At 37.6% G+C, this 17,258-nt stretch overlaps 1 protein-coding gene across 1 annotated transcript in view; it reads right to left on the bottom strand.

The window, feature by feature from the left end:
- The window catches only part of GABRG1 (gamma-aminobutyric acid type A receptor subunit gamma1), an 82,747-nt gene that overhangs the window by 54,249 nt on the left and 11,240 nt on the right, over positions 1 to 17,258 (bottom strand). Inside the window, exon 2 of the mRNA XM_020890164.2 lies at positions 4,614 to 4,762. Within this exon, the coding sequence (XP_020745823.1) occupies positions 4,614 to 4,762 (149 nt within the window). The remainder of the gene's footprint in view (positions 1 to 4,613; positions 4,763 to 17,258) is intronic.

The raw sequence follows: 17,258 nt of genomic DNA, 5'->3' as shown, positions 1-17,258 counted from the left end.
CATTGCTCAGTTGGTAAAGCTGGTAAATCTACCTGCAATGAAGGGGACCAGGGCTCGATTCCTGGGCAGATAAGACCCCCTGGAGAAGGAAATGGTAACCCACTCCAGTATTCTTGCCTGGAGAATCCCATAGAAAGAGGAGCCTGGCAGACCACAGTCCATGCAGTCACAAGAGTCAGACATGACTTAGCAACTAAACCACCACAGCCTTATTTATGGTTTAACTCACTCATCCATACATGACTACTGGAAAAAATATAACTTTAACTATAGGGACCTTTGTCAATAAAGTGATGTCTCTGCTTTTTAGTAAACTGTCTAGGTTTGTCATAGCTTTTCTTCCAAGGAGCAAGCATATTTTAAATTCGTGGCTGCAGTCACCATTTGCAGTGATTTTGGAGCCCAAGAAAATAAAATCTGTCACTGCTTCCACATTTTCCCCTTCTATTTGCTGTGAAGTGATGGGACCAGCTACCATGATCTTAATTTTTTGAATGTTGATTTTTAAGCCAGCATTTTCACTCTCCTCTTTCACCCTCATCAGGACGCTCTTTGCTTTCTGCCATTTGAGTGGCACCATCTGCATATCTGAGGTTACTGATATTTCTCCCAGCAATCTTGATTTCAGCTTGTGATTCATCCAGCCCAGCAGTCCACATGATGTATTCTGCAAGTTAAATAAACAGGGTGACAATACACAGCTATGTCATACTCCTTTCACAGTTTTGAACCAGTAAGTTGATCTCTGTAAGGTTCTAACTTTGCTCCAGGCTTCACAGGAGACAGGTAAGGTGGTCTGTTATTCCCATCTCTTCAAGAATCTTCCAGTTTATTGTGACCCACACAGTCAAAGGATTTAACATAGTTAATGAAGTAGAAGTAGATGTTTTTCTATAAATCCTCTGCTTTCTCTATGATCCAATGAATGTTGGCAATTTGATCTCTAGTTCCTCTGCCTTTTCTAAATCCATCTTGTACATCTAGAAGTTCTTGGTTCATGTACTGCTGAAGCCTAGCTTGAAGGTTTTTGAGCATAACATTACTAGTATGTGAAATAAACACAATTTTATGGTAGTTTGAACATTTTTTGGCACTGCCTTTCTTTGAGATTGGAATGAAAACTGACCTTTTCCAGTCCTGTGCCCACTGCTGAGTTTTCCAAATTTGCTGACATATTGCATGCAGCACTTAAATGGTCTCATTTTTTAGGATTTTAAATAGCTCAGCTTGAATTCCATCACCTCACTGGCTTTGTTCATAGCAATGCTTCATAAGGTCCAGTTAAGTTCACACTCCAGGATGTGTGGCTCTAGGTAACTGAGCACACCATAGTGGTTATTCGGGTCATTAAGACATTTTGGTACAGTTCTTTTGTGTATTCTTGCCACCTCTTCTTAATCATTTCTGCTTCTGTTAGGTCCTTACTGTTTCTGTCCTTTATTGTGCCCATCCTTGTAGGAAATGTTTCCTTGATATCTCCAATTTTCTTGAAGAGATCTCTAGTGTTTCCCATTCTATTGTTTTTCTCTACTTCTTTGCATTGTTTATTTAAGAAGATCTTCTTTTCTCTCATGTTATTCTCTTGAATTCTGCATTCATTCAGGTATATCCTTCCCTTTTCCCCTTGCTTCTTGCTTCTTTTCTTTCCTCAGCTGTTTGTAAAGCTTCCTTAGACAACCACTTTGCTGTCTTGCATTTCTTTTCCCTTGGGATTGTTTTGGTCTACCAGATCTAACCTCTCTATCAGATCTAATCCCTTGAATCTATTCATCACTTACCCTGTATAACTGTAAGGGGTTTGATTTAGGTCATACCTGACTGGCCTAGTGACTTTTCCTACTTTCTTCAGTTTAAGTCTGAATTTTGCAGCAAGGAACTAATGATCTGAGCCACAGTCAGTCCCGGTCTTGTTTCTGCTGACTGCATAGTGCCGCTCCATCTTCGGTTGCAAACTCTATAATCAACCTGACTTCACTATAGACCGTCAGGTGTTGCCATGTGTAGGTTTGTCTCTTGGGTTGCTGGAAGGGAGTGTTTGCTGTGAGCAGTGCGTTCTCTTGGAAAACTCTGTTAGCCTTTGCCCTGCTTCATTTTGTGAGCACACGTGCAGAAAAGCAGAGAATATCAGTCTGTGGTATTCTTGGCAAAAATGCATAAGCACAATTCAATAACGAAAATATCAGGCAAATTGAGTGGTTTACCCTGGCTAATATACTTTAAAGTTATCAAGTTCATGAACCAAACAGAAAAACTGAGAAACTATACCACATTGGAAGAAAGTATCGAGACATGAGAACAACGCAGTGTGTGACCTCGGTTAGGGTTCTGAACCAGGAAAGAGGTCATTAGTGAAGCATCCAGCATAATTTGAATAAGGTCTATAGATTAGTTAATATTATTGTATTGATACTACTAATTCATTGATTTAGGTAATGGTTCTATGATTATAGCAAATGTTAACAGCACATTTAAAAGGTTTATGGGAATACCGTACATAGATAGCATTTTGTTGTTGTTGAGTCGCTTAGTCGTGTCTTGATTCTTCGCAACCCCATGAACTGTACCCCTCCAGGCTCCTCTGTCCATGGGATTTTGCAGGAGAGAATACTAGAATGGATTACCATTTCCTCTCCAGTCAATCTTCCTGACCCAGACATCAAACCCACATTTCCTGGACATGCAGGAGAATTCTTTCTACTGCTGAGCCACCGGGGAAGCCCAGATAGTATTTTACTAAGTCTAAATTCTATTTTGAAATGAAACATTTAAAACAATGTAGGAACACAGGAAATTAAATACACAGAAAATGAATTAACATAATAAACAAAATAGTGACATTTAAGACATTCTCCAACAAAGAAATTTGACAGACCCAATATTTGACTTTACAACAAACTGATAAAACACTTTAAGTCCTTGAAGATTTATTCACAAGTGAAAGAACAGTTTATCAATATAAGTGACAAAGGGGAAAAATCCTTAGTGCTAAAAATCACTAAAAATATCACAGAAGTTTTATGAAGCAATTTAACATTAGTAAATTTAAGTTCCTTGAAAGCCCACCAAAACTGATTATTGAAGTAATTGAACTGTTAAAAATTTTTCCTCAAGTGCAAACTCTAGGTCAACATGATTTTATCAAATAATCCTTTCAAATTTCTGAAAGAAACAGTATCCATTTTAAATAACTCTTGCAGTAGAGAAAAAAAGGGAAAACATAACTCATTTGTAGATGCTAGCATAATCTTGACTGTGTAACTGAAAAAAAAAATTGTTTTAAATAAAATAACTAATTTTCTTCCTGAACATACATATAAAATTCTAAAACAAAATATTATCAAATTGAATCTAGTGATATTTTAAATATCTTACCATGTCACAACCAAGTGACATTTATTATAAGCACGCAAATTTGGTTGATGTTTTAGAAATCAGTCAAATTTATAGAGCAAATGGTAAGTAGAATAAAGAGCAAAATATGATCAATATGATTTCAATAGATGCACAGAAATCATTTTAAACATTAGGGAGGAAGAAAGAGCCCTAGCAAAATTTTTGAAAATGAAGTAAAAATTCATCATCCTGTCAATGTATGACAATAACCGCTACAATATTGTAAAGTAATTAGCCTCCAACTAATAAAAATAAATGAAAAAACATAAATAAAATAAATAAAAATTAAAAAAATAAATTAAAAAAATGGACACTATTGGCAAAGTTGTCATTATTTGTAATAATCATCATTCAATAAATAAAGTTGATAAATTTAGCAAGGCTGCTGAGGATACAATAGATAGCAAAATGTCTATTGTATTTCCATATGCTGCTAATAAAAACTTACAAAATAAAATTTTTTAAAAATCTATTTATGCTTATATCAAAAACTCCAAATATAGATAATTAAATCTAGCAAAATACATTCAGAATTTTTTTCAGAAAACATTAATAAAAATAGAATACCTATAGAAGGATATATGATGATCATGAATTTGGTTTGGTAAAAATTCAATATAGTAATATTTCAATTTCCCTATATTGATCATAGATTGAATGCAATTTCAATAAAAATGTTTGCTGACTTACTAATGTATTTTGCTTCTTTGTTTTAAATTGTCACAGGAGAAACAGAAGTTAATCATGTTATAAGATGTATACAAAAAAGCACAGAACTGAGACTAACAATTTTGACAAAGAAGAACAAAGTTGGATTACCTACACTAAATATACTCTCAAGGCTTATAATTCTACATTATCTAAGACAGTGCAGCATTACTGTACAGAATCAGAACTCTTGGTTACATTTGAAATGTTCTGTTTTATGAAGTATCTCTTAGCATTATATCAAAATTTTGATGGCTATTTTATCAAAACTTTTCTATTGCACCCTTTGTTGTAGCAGTTGTAAAATAATGACATCAAAAATATTTAGATATCTTTCTTCCCACATCAAACTGTGAATCTTTTGAAGTGGTACCAGTCCAACTAATAACTGTCAAACCTAGCAGTTTATAACATTTGTCAGAAACTCAAGAAATATGAGATATGATTAAAGCAACATCAGTAAGTGTGGCTTTCATAGGTACCAAAGTCCCAGAATGATTACTCAAACTTACCTCCTATATCTGGGCGAAGTTTATTGTCATAGCCTTGAAGCAAGGAGTTGAGAATTTGTGTTATATCTCCTTCATGAATCTTCGGTGCCAAGACCCAAGTTTTGTTCACTGTTAAGTCCTCATCATCTTCATCATCTGCTTTATCAACACTAAGGAATTCAAAGAAAACTGCATGATAATTCAGTCAAAGAAAGATTTTAAAAAATAGTTTAAGATTGCTATATATATATATATATAATTGTGCATGGGAGTAATAAGAGGTGAAAAAAAGCATTAGAAATATCTTATACAAGTTAGCCTAATACCTACTACTTTGGTCATATGAACTGTGCTGTTTCAATAACATTCAAAAATGAATAAATCAATACAAGGAATAATCATGTAATATTAATATAATAAAATAAAATGTTGCCATCCCACAACTGTCATTTACAGTGACAGAGATCATGCAGATGACAACATAGTAGTGGCCCTATATTTGTGTGGACCACAATCTGCAGAGTCATATACAGTGATTCTAAACCAGACAATAAAATAAAAATTAAAAAGGTTAATATATATAGGAAAAGTTGCAAAAATTAGTCTAGTTCAGTTCAGTTCAGTTCAGTCACTCAGTCGTGTCTGACTCTTTGTGGCCCCATGAACCACAGCACGCCAGGCATCCCTGTCCATCACCAACTCCTGGTGTCCACCCAAACCCATGTCCATCGAGTCGGTGATGCCACCCAGGCATCTCATCTTCTGTCGTCCCCTTCTCCTCCTGCCCTCAGTCTTTCCCAGCATCAGGGTCTTTTCCAATGAGTCAACGCTTTGCAAGAGGTGGCCAAAGTATTGGAGTTTCAGCTTCAGCATCAGTCCTTAACACCCAGGACTGATCTCCTTGAGGATGGAGTGGTTGGATCTCCTTGCAGTCCAAGGAACTCTCAAGTGTCTTCTCCAACACCACAGTTCAAAAGCATCAATTCTTTGGTGCTCAGCTTTCTTTATGGTCGAACTCTCACATCCATACATGACCACTGGAAAAACCATAGCCTTGACTAGATGGACCTTTGTTGGCAATGTAATGGCTCTGCTTTTTAATATGCTGTCTAGGTTGGTCATAACTTTAATTAGTCTAGTAAATGTATTTAAAATGCAAGTATAAAGAAGAAGACAAGGAAAGATGAGTGAAACAGAGTTCAAAGAATAAAAGGAAGAAGTATTAAACACACCTGGTCACAGCAAACACCCTCTTGCAACAACACAAGAGAAGACAACACATGGACATCACCAGACGGTCAACCAAAATCAGACTGATTATGTTCTTTGCAGCCAAATATGCAGAAGCTCTATAGAGTCAGCAAAAACAAGACCAGGAGCTGACTGTGGCTCAGATCTTGAATTACTTATTGCTAAATTCAGACTTAAATTGAAGAATGTAGGGAAAACCACTACCATTCAGGTATGATCTAAAGCAAATCCCTTACTATTATACAGTGGAAGTGACAAAAAGATTCAAGGGGTTAGATCTGATAGACAGAGTGCCTGAAGAGCGACGGATGGAGGTTCATAACACTGTACAGGAGGCAGTGACCAAGACCATCTCCAAAAAAAAAGAAATGCAAAAAGGCAAAATGGTTGTCTGAGGAGACCTTACAAATAGCTGCGAAAGAAGAAAAGCAAAAGCTGAAGGAGAAAATGAAAGAAATACCCATTTGAATGCAGAGTTCCAAAGGATAGCAAGGAGAGATAAGAAAGCCCTTCTCAGTGATCAATGCAATGAAATAGAGGAAAACAAAGACTAGAGATCTCTTCAAGAAAATTAGAGACACCAAGGGAATATTTCATGCAAAGATGGGCACAATAAAGAACAGAAATGGTATGGACCTAACAGAAGCAGAAGATATTAAAAAGAGGTGGCAAGAATACACAGAAAAGCTATACAAAAAAAGATCTTCATGACCCAGATAATCATGATGGTATGAACACTCACCAGAGCCAGGCATCCTGGAATGTGAAGTAAAGTGGGCCTTAGGAAGAATCACTATGAACAAAGCTAGTGGAGTTAGTGGAATACCAGTTAAGTTATTTCAAATCCTAAAAGACGATGCTGTGAAAGTGCTGCAATCAATATGCCAGCAAATTTGGAAAACTCAGCAGTGGCCACAGGACTGGAAAAGGTCAGTTTTCATTCCAACCCCAAAGAAAGGCAATGCCAAAGAATGCTCAAACTAAGGCACAATTGCGCTCATCTCACACGCTAGCAAAGTAATGCTCAAAATTTTACAAGACAAGCTTCAACAGTAGGTGAACCATGAACTTCCAGATGTTCAAGGTGGATTCAGAAAAGGCAGAGGAACCAGAGATCAAATTGCCAACATCTGCTGGATCATTGAAAAAGTGAGAGAGTTCCAGAAAAATATCTACTTCTGCATTATTGACTATGCCAAAGCCTTTGACTGTGAGGATCACAACAAACTGTGGAAAACTCTGAAAGAGATGGGAATACCAGGCCACCTGACCTGCCTCCTGAGAAATCTGTATGGAGTTCAAGAAGCAACAGTTAGAACTGGACATAGAAAAACAGACGGTTCCAAATCGGGAAAAGAGACTGTCAAGGCTGAATATTGTCACTCTGCTTATTTAACTTATATGAAGAGCACATCATGAGAAATGCTGGACTGGAAGAGGCACAAGCTATAATCAAGACTGCCAGGAGAAATATCAGTAACCTCAGATATGCAGATGACACCACCCTTATGGCAGAAAGTGAAGAACTAATGAGCCTCTTGGCAAAAGTGAAAGAGGAGAGTGAAGAAGTTGGCTTAAAGCTCAACATTCAGAAAATGAAGATCATGGCATCTGGTCCCATCACCTCATGGGAATTAGATGGGGAGACAGTGGAAACAGTGGCTGACTTTATTTTGGGGGGCTTCAAAATCACTGCAGATGGTGACTGCAGTCATGAAATTAAAAGACGCTTACTCCTTGGAAGAAAAGCTATGACCAACCTAGACAGCATATTAAAAAGCAGAGACATTACTTTGCCAATAAAGGTCCATCTAGTTTAATCTATGGTTTTTCCATTGGTCATATATGGATGTGAGAGTTGGACTATAAAGAAAGCTGAGCACTGAAGAATTGATGCTTTTGAACTGTGGTGTTGGAGAAGACTCTTGAGAGTCCCTTGGACTGCAAGGAGATCCAACCAGTCCGTCCTAAAGGAGATCAGTCCTGGGTGTTCATTGGAAGGACTGATGCTGAAGCTGAAACTCCAATACTTTGGCCACCTGATGGCAAAGAACTGACTCATTGGAAAAGACCTTGATGCTGGGAAAGATTGATGGTGGGAAAGAGGGGGATAATAGAGGATGAGATGGTTTGATGGCATCACCAATCAATGGACATGAGTTTGAGTAAACTCCGGGATTTGGTGATGGACAGGGAAGCCTGGAGTGCTGCAATCCTCGGGGTTGCAAAGAGTAGAACCCAACTGAGTGACTGAACTGACCGAACTGATGCTTTTTCCTGCTAAGTCAGAAGAACCCAGACCCCAGCCATTTATTCCAACAATTTGGTTGAAGATTGTCTTTTCAAATCATAAGTGAATGACTCACTCTCCATATATACATAATTGAAAACTCTGATTATCAAATTTTAGAACTGGAATTTAGACTTTAGGGATCAAATAACCCACTGCCTTTATTTTGTAAAGAGGAAACTGAAGTTTGTAGGGAACTAAAGAAAGCACAGACTCATTTGTTTGCAAAACTGAAACTCAAACCTTGGTCCTACAGTTAATGCTTCCTGCTATACCTATGTGTTTAACAAGCATAAAGTTCCAGCTTACTTATGAATTATATTAGAAACATATGTGGTAGTAATGTATGTGTGTGTGTGTGTGTGTGTGTGTGTGTGTGTGTGAGCTCAGTCACTCACTCATGTCCAGCTGTTTGCGACTCCCTGGACTCAAGCCACTAGGCTCCTCTGTCCATGGAATTTTCCAGGCAAAAATACTGGAGTGGGTGCCCATTTTCTACTCCAGGGGATCTTCCCAACCCAAGGATTGAGCCCAAATCTCCTGCATCTGCTGCATTGGCAGGCAGATTCTTTACCACTGTGCCACCTGGGGAGCCTCAGTTGTAATATATTTATCTTGAAAAGTCAAAGTCGCTCAGCTGTGTCCTACTCTTTGCCAGTCCATGAAATTCTCCAGACCAGAATACTGGAGTGTGTAGCCGTTCCCTTTTCCATGGAATCTTCCCAACCCAGGAATCGAACCCAGCTCTCCCACATTGCAGGCAGATTCTTTACCAGCTGAGCTACTAGGAAAGTTGAGCCACCAGGATAAAAAATATTCATCTTTATTGCCAATGAATTACCCGATCATCATTTGAGTGAGATCATTCTAGACTTACACTCACCTTTAGTAAATCTTCGTCCCCAGTGAAAAATATATATAAACTTTTATATTGGTAAAATTAGGTAAATCTATAATACATTGTTTACTTACATATGTTTCAGAGATGGGCTTGCCTCACACAATAGATACTGAAGTTTATCATAATAGCTTTAATTGTTATTTCTACACTATTCATTCAGCTCTCTTTTGCTGTGGACCTAAACATCTTAGCTAATGCCATCCTTAACTCTTTTATCATTTTTTCCAGTTTTATTGATATATAATTGACTTACAACATCGTCTATATTTAAGGCGTACAACACAATGATTTGACACATGTACACAGCAGATGACTACCACAGTAAGTTTAGTTAACATTCACCCTTTTTATCCTTTTAAAGAGTATAAATTAACATTGTAAATAAAAACTTAATCTTTGAAATATTTGTGCCTCATTTCATCTTCACAGTCATTATATTGATAGTTATTAACAGATAATGGGACGTAGTAGTCTTCTCAATATTTCTCATCTTCTTCCTGTCAGATAATTATAGTTTTCACTTCACTGGGTTCTAGCTTGGTCATGTGACCTGAGTTCTCCTTTCTCAAAGAGAATTATACATCCCTGACCCACTAAACTCAAGTTTGGCTCAGTAGTTTGTTTTGGCTAATGGAACGTGTAACGTGCCACTACCGAGCAGAAGCTCTAATGTCGACGCACGTTCACCGTCTCTCTCTGGTCCTTCTGTGGAGAGACCCAGTCACGCTCAGAGGTTAGTCCTCCATGACTTGTCTGTCAGGGTAAAGGCACCCGACCTGAGCCACAGCTGACCTACAATGGACACGTAGCCTGAGTGAGAAATAAACATTTAGAATCGTAAGTCGCTGAGATTTGGGAGTAGATTATTACTAGAGTATATAATTTTATCCCTTTTGTAAGCTACTGAGACTTGGGGGGTAGTTTATTACCACAGAGTACAAATTTTATACTCCTGGTATATTAACAGATTTTTAATGAAGTGTTCATTCATAATTATTTTGCAGTATTTAACTTAAAAAGTATATACTACTAAAATATAGTTATATGATTTCCTTCAAATAAATTCTTATTTTCCCTCAATAAAAGGTATATATATGTACATAGATACATTCATTTATGAACTAAAGACTCAAAAATACTGAAGTATTAGGAATCCCTGCTGGTGTGTCCTCCAGCAAAATTTTATGAAATTAGAATTGCTGAAATATTGTCAATAACCAAAACTTTAGGGCATGCATCTAGCTTTAAACCCTGGTTTTATTAAAAAAAAAAAAATCTGATGGATAGAGAAGATCAATACACATATAAGAACTTGATTTTTCTTTGCAATATGATTGTAGTCAAATGGATGTTCCCAGAAAATATAAAAGCTTTCCCTATTTTTTAGGGCAACAAAATCTTAGTAATCCCAAAAGTACATGTACACACTGATGTATATTCCCATTTTCCCAGAAAGCTCAGAGGTAATATGAAAATTTGCCTCAATGATATTACAAAGCTAACTTTCCTCATTTTTGGCAATAACAGAAAGGAAATTTCATTATATTAATAGTCCATTATTCTACGTTTGTGTCTACATTTTCTAAATTGCTTTCAGAATATTAACGACTTTAATATCATATTGGTATTATTTTGTGGATTAAAAAAACACTTGTAATAAGTTAAACATAGTTTATATAGCATATCAATGTCTCACTGTCTTTCACAGGCTGGAAGATCTGTAACATTTACGTACGTTGAGTGAACATTCATTTGGGGGAAACAAGTAATATTTTCTTAGGAAATTTCCCTGGGAATTCTCAAGCACTTCTTTTAAACAGTTTGAATAAATATAATTTTATCACTACTGGAAATACATAGACTCCCCAGTATATAATTTTATATTTTTTTAATTTTAATGACTGATGTTTTCATTGTTATTATCAACTGTTGAGTGCCAATAATGTGCCATTAAGTTCCTATTATGTTTTCAGAACTGTGTGCAAGGTTTCTTCCATATTAAGCTATGCTATTTAATACAGAGTAATCTTATTAAATAAATATTACTATTCCTATTTTACAAATGAGAAAAAATAGATATACAGAATTTCCAGGACCCACAGTATTAAACAATAGAGGCAGAATTTGAAACAAGAATCAGTTTGAAGGCTCATTTTCTCTTTGAAGTTTCCATGGTATCATCACTATTAAACAATCCAGTGTGGTTGAATTGTGAATCTTCTAATTTATAAGAACACAACAACACTTGTGGTAAATAGTTAGCAAGCGCATTTGGACTGTGCATATGTAGGGTACTTAGTCTCTGCCTTGAGCTCTGAGGAGTTAGAATGATAATTTCAAGGAATCACACATACTCTGATGAAAAAGATTTTCTAATAGGTATGCTTAATCTTCAATCCAATGCTTTCATTCATTTATAGAAGAAATAACAAGTGCTACAAATATGTTAACTACAGAAAACATAAAGACAAATAAAACTGTATTCCTGATCTAAATGATCTTCTCGTTGTTACTGTTTAGTCACTAAGTCGTGTCTGATTTTTTGGTACCCCTTGGACTGTAGCCCACCAGGCTCCTCTGTCCATGGGATTTTCAAGGCAAGAATACCAGAGTGGGTTGCCATTTCCTCCTCCAGGGGATCTTCCCGACCCAGGGATTGAACCCGAGTCTCCCACATTGGCAGGAAGATTCTTTACAACTGACCCACCAGGGAAACCCCTAGATGGCATTATTTTTTATTATAGGAGATAACTGTTCAAACCATCAGGCTTCTGTGGGCGCTCAGCTGGTAAAGAATACGCCTGCAATGCACTCCAGTATTCCTGGGCTTCCCTTGTGGCTCAGGCAGTAAAAATCCACCTGCAATGCGAGAGATCTAGTTTCAGCCCCTGGGTCGAGAAGATCCCCTGGAGGAGGGCATGGCAACCACTCCAGCATTCTTGCCTGGAGAACCCCATGGACAGGGGAGCCTGGGAGGCTACAGCCCACGGGGTCTCAAAGAGTCGGACACGGCTGAGTGACTAAGCGGAGCACAGCGCATTCAGACAATACGGAAAACCATCACACACAAAGATCCTGCCACAGCGCCACGTTCAGTGGCACACACTGCAAACAGCAAGAGCATGTTTCAGTGTTATTACATGCCTGTAGCGTCTAACCCAACCAGCCCTCCCTAAAGGAGGTCAGTCCTCATGTTTCAGTGGTTATTACATGCCTGTAGCGTCTAACCCAACCAGCCCACCCTAAAGGAGGTCAGTCCTCATGTGTCAGTGGTTATTACATGCCTGTAGCGTCTAACCCAACCAGCCCACCCTAAGGAGATCAGCCCTCATGTTTCAGTGGTTATTACATGCCTGTAGCGTCTAACCCAACCAGCCCACCCTAAAGGAGGTCAGTCCTCATGTTTCAGTGGTTATTACATGCCTGTAGCGTCTAATCCAACCAGCACACCCTAAAGGAGGTCAGTCCTCATGTTTCAGTGGTTATTGCATGCCTGTAGCGTCTAATCCAACCAGCCCACTCTAAAGGAGATCAGCCCTCATGTTTCAGTGGTTATTACATGCCTGTAGCATCTAATCCAACCAGCCCACCCTAAGGAGATCAGTCCTCATGTTTCAGTGGTTATTACATGCCTGTAGCGTCTAACCCAACCAGCCCACCCTAAAGGAGGTCAGTCCTCATGTTTCAGTGGTTATTGCATGCCTGTAGTGTCTAATCCAACCAGCCCACCCTGAGGTCAGTCCTCATGTTTCAGTGGTTATTGCATGCCTGTAGCATCTAATCCAACCAGCCCACCCTAAGGAGGTCAGTCCTCATGTTTCAGTGGTTAGTACATGCCTGTAGCGTCTAACCCAACCAGCCCACCCTAAAGCAGGTCAGTCCTCATGTTTCAGTGGTTATTACATGCCTGTAGCGTCTAACCCAACCAGCCCACCCTAAAGAAGGTCAGTCCTCATGTTTCAGTGGTTATTACATGCCTGTAGCGTCTAACCCAACCAGCCCACCCTAAGGAGATCAGTCCTCATGTTTCAGTGGTTATTGCATGCCTGTAGCGTCTAATCCAACCAGCCCACTCTAAAGGAGATCAGCCCTCATGTTTCAGTGGTTATTACATGCCTGTAGCATCTAATCCAACCAGCCCACTCTAAAGGAGATCAGTCCTCATGTTTCAGTAGTTATGACATGCCTGTAGCATCTAATCCAACCGGCCAACCCTAAGGAGATCAGTCCTCATGTTTCAGTGGTTATTATATGCCTGTAGCGTCTAATCCAACCAGCCCACCCTAAGGAGATCAGTCCTCATGTTTCAGTGGTTATTACATGCCTGTAGCGTCTAACCCAACCAGCCCACCCTAAGGAGGTCAGTCCTCATGTTTCAGTGGTTATTACATGCCTGTAGCGTCTAACCCAACCAGCACACCCTAAAGGAGGTCAGCCCTGGGGGTTCGTTGGCAAGACTGATGCTGAAGCTGAAACTCCAGGATTTTGGCCACCTCGTGCGAAGAGCTGACTCATTGGAAAAGACTCTGATGCTGGGAGGGATTGGGGGCAGGAGGAGAAGGGGACGACAGAGGATGAGGTGGCTGGATGGCATCACCGACTCGATGGACATGAGTTTGAGTAAACTCTGGGAGTTGGTGATGGACAGGGAGGCCTGGTGTGCTGCAATTCATGGGGTCGCAAAGAGTCAGACACAACTGAGCGACTGAACTGAACTGAAGCTATTTTAATACATTTACAAGTCTGATTATAATAAATATATAGTAAATTATTTGATGTAAAAATACTTTAATGAGTATATTACTCTTCTTAATACAATAAGAAAAAGTTTAAACTTATGATAACTAAGAGATAGGTTAAGTATAGACAAGATAACCTAATGCATATAATCATGAAATAATTCATCTCTACAGCTAGAAAAAAATATATATATATATAAAACAAGTCTATCAATCAATATAAACTATCTTTCATAAATAGGGTAAACATTCATCAAGATTTGCCAAGGACAATCTTGATTTACACCTGTTGTCCTAGAATAATTATAAATAGTACCCTCTTTCACTCACAAAAAAACCTAATTTGAATTATAAATTGTATGGTCACCCTGTGTATATATATATATAGTTCATATATAGTTCAAACTATATATATATAGTTCAAATAAAGTTGATTTCAATGCAGGTGTCCTTGTTCTGACACCTGGGAAAGACCCTTCCATTAATCTGCTGAGACAGGGCAGATGAAACTCAAAAATCAGGCCTCGTCAGTGAACTGTTGCTCATGACAAATTAGTGTTTTTTTATAAACATCAGATACATTTCCATAAGTCAACTGACACGTTCCAGGGAAGAACTATAATGTTTAATGTTTCTAAGTAGACTATATCTTAAAGTCAAAGCCTATAGGAGCTAACTTTTAAAGAGTATTTATAGGCACTGATTTTATATTTAAAAGTCAGAGAAAATAAAATTTTAAAAATTTAATTCTTTTTCTTCTTTTTTCCGTTATAGTCTCACCACTTATTTCTTTAGTATAGAGTTCTTTTTAGGGTAGTGATGCTGAATCATTTTCATTGTTCATAAATGTTGGTAGGGAAGCAAAATAAGTAAGAGTGATAGATAACAGTGTTACAGATTTGAAGCTTCAGAGGTGAAATGATAGTCCACTCAATTCTGTGATTATCTTATAAGCACAAAAGAATTTGGGACCCATCACTTAAGGCACTAGAGAGAAATGCTTTGGAAATCTGAGGAGGGAGAAGGGAAGCATGTCTAGAGTATTAAGTAAGTGTTTTCCACTCTGTGCTTCCAGTCTATTCAGTGCTTAACTCTACCATAAATTAATCACATTGCATCTTATTCAACTACTTTATTTGTTTATGGCACTCTATAAACTCCTTGAAAGCCAGGGCTAAGCTTTTCAATATGATAACATTGTCGCTGAGCCAGACATATAATGTGCACAATAAAAGAAAATTCACTAAATAAATGAATAATAATGTAAAGAATATTAGAAATCACCTAGATGTTCATAGGTAAAATTATAGTGAATAAAGAAAATAAGTAAGAACTGTAAATATTGGCCTTAATCAGAGAATTCATTATTGTTCAATTCAGTTCAGTCACTCAGTCATATCCAACACTTTCCAATGCCATGGACTGCAGCACACCAGGCTTCCCAGTTCATCACCAACTCCCAGAGCTTGCTCAAACTCATGTCTATCATGTTGGTGATGCCATTCACCCATCTCATCCTTTGTTGTCCCCTTCTCCTCCCGCCTTCAATCTTTCCCAGCATCAGGGTCTTTTCCAATGAATTGGTTCTTCGCATCAGGTGTCCAAAGTATTGGAGTTTCAAATCTAGCATTAGTCCTTCCAATGAATATTCAGGACTGATTTCCTTTAGGATGGACTGGTTGGATCTCCTTGCAGTCCAAGGGACTCTTCTCTAACACCACAATTCAAAAGCATCAATTCTTTGGCGCTCAGCTTTCTTTATAGTCCAACTCTCACATCCATACATGACCACTGGAAAAACCATAGCCTTGACTAGACGGACCTTTGTTGGTAAAGCAATGTCTCTGATTTTTAATATGCTGTCTAGGTTGGTCATAGCTTTCCTTCCAAGGAGCAAGCATCTTTTAATTTCATGTCAGCAGTCATCATGTGCAGTGATTTTGGAGCCCCCCCCCCCCCCCCCCACGAAATAAAGTCAGCCACTGTTTCCACTGTTTCCCCCTCTATTTGCCATGAGGTGATGGGACCAGATGCCATGATCTTAGTTTTCTGATTGTTGAGCTCTAAGCCAACCTTTTCACTCTCCTCTTTCACTTTCATCAAGAGGCTCTTTAGTTCTCCTTCACTTTCTGCCATAAGGGTGGTGTCATCTGCATATCTGAGGTTATTGACATTTCTTCCAGAAATCTTGATTCCAGCTTGTGGTTCATTCAGGCCAGCATTTCACATGATGTACTCTGTATATAAGTTAAATAAGCAGGGTGACTATATACAACCTTGATGTACTCCTTTCCTGATTTGGAAATAGTCTGTGGTTTCATGTCCAGTTCTAACTGTTGCTTCTTGACATGCATACATTATTGTAATTTTTACCTAATATAAAATTAATTTTAAAAACACAGTAGCTTTCTCATCCTAGTACTAATCTATCATAAACTTCAGAAAAAACAATGACGATACAATCTAAAAAACAGTTACAAAAAATATAGCAGGCAAGGTGTACATCTTATGTGAGGAAACTAAAAAACTAATTGAAGAATATAAGAATAGAAAAAATAAAGGCAAAGTAAATATTTTGGCTATAAAAGTCATATTAATATATAATTCTCAAACTAGTTTATGAATCTAAGAAATCTATATTTTAAAAATTTTGTTGATGTATCATAGAAACTAAACCAATGTTGTAAAGCATTATCCTTCAATTAAAAATAAATTAACAAAAAGAAAGTTTCAATTAAAATCAACAGTTTCTATATAAAATGTTAAAATCATTATACTGTAATTAATCCTCAATATGAGGATAACAAAAAAAAATTTTTTTAATAGATTGTGAGATGAAATTTGCCTTGCCAGAATAAAGAGAAAAACAAAGTAAAGTTACTGTAATCAAAAGCATATTGTGTAATACATAAAAAAATCAGTGAGAACGAAATCAAACATTCGAAGTGAAATACCAAGTGTCCAAAAATTCAGTATATGATAAATATGACTAGTCAGCTTAGAAATGAGAGCATGAATAATTCAGTAAATGCCTATTAAAACATTTATAAAAAATAAATTACTACTTACACAATAAATTACTAATATACCCAGGTGGGGCTAGTGGTAAAGAACCCACCTGCCAATGCAGGAGAAACAAGAGATGTGGTTAGATCCCTGGATCTGGAAGATCCCTGGAGAAGGAAATGGCAACGCATTCCAGTATTCTTGCCTGGGAAATCCCATGGACAGAGGGGCGTGGAGCGCTATAGTCCATGGGGTCACAAAGCGTCAGAAGCAACTGAAGCAACTCAGCATGCATACTAAAGACCAAAATATAATAAAGTATAAAACAATTAAAGAAAATATCAAAAATATTTATTTTTTAACTTTTTGGGGTAAGGCGTTCTTTCTACACAACATGTTTTCAAATCAGGAAAGGAAAAAACTGACAAAAAAGGAAAAATAAATTATGGAGGACATTAGACAGAATTCAGACAAAAACT

Source organism: Odocoileus virginianus, chromosome 21 (assembly GCF_023699985.2).
Source record: "Odocoileus virginianus isolate 20LAN1187 ecotype Illinois chromosome 21, Ovbor_1.2, whole genome shotgun sequence".
In the NCBI taxonomy this organism is placed as follows: Eukaryota; Metazoa; Chordata; class Mammalia; order Artiodactyla; family Cervidae; genus Odocoileus; species Odocoileus virginianus.
This window is presented reverse-complemented; position numbering and strand designations above follow the sequence as displayed.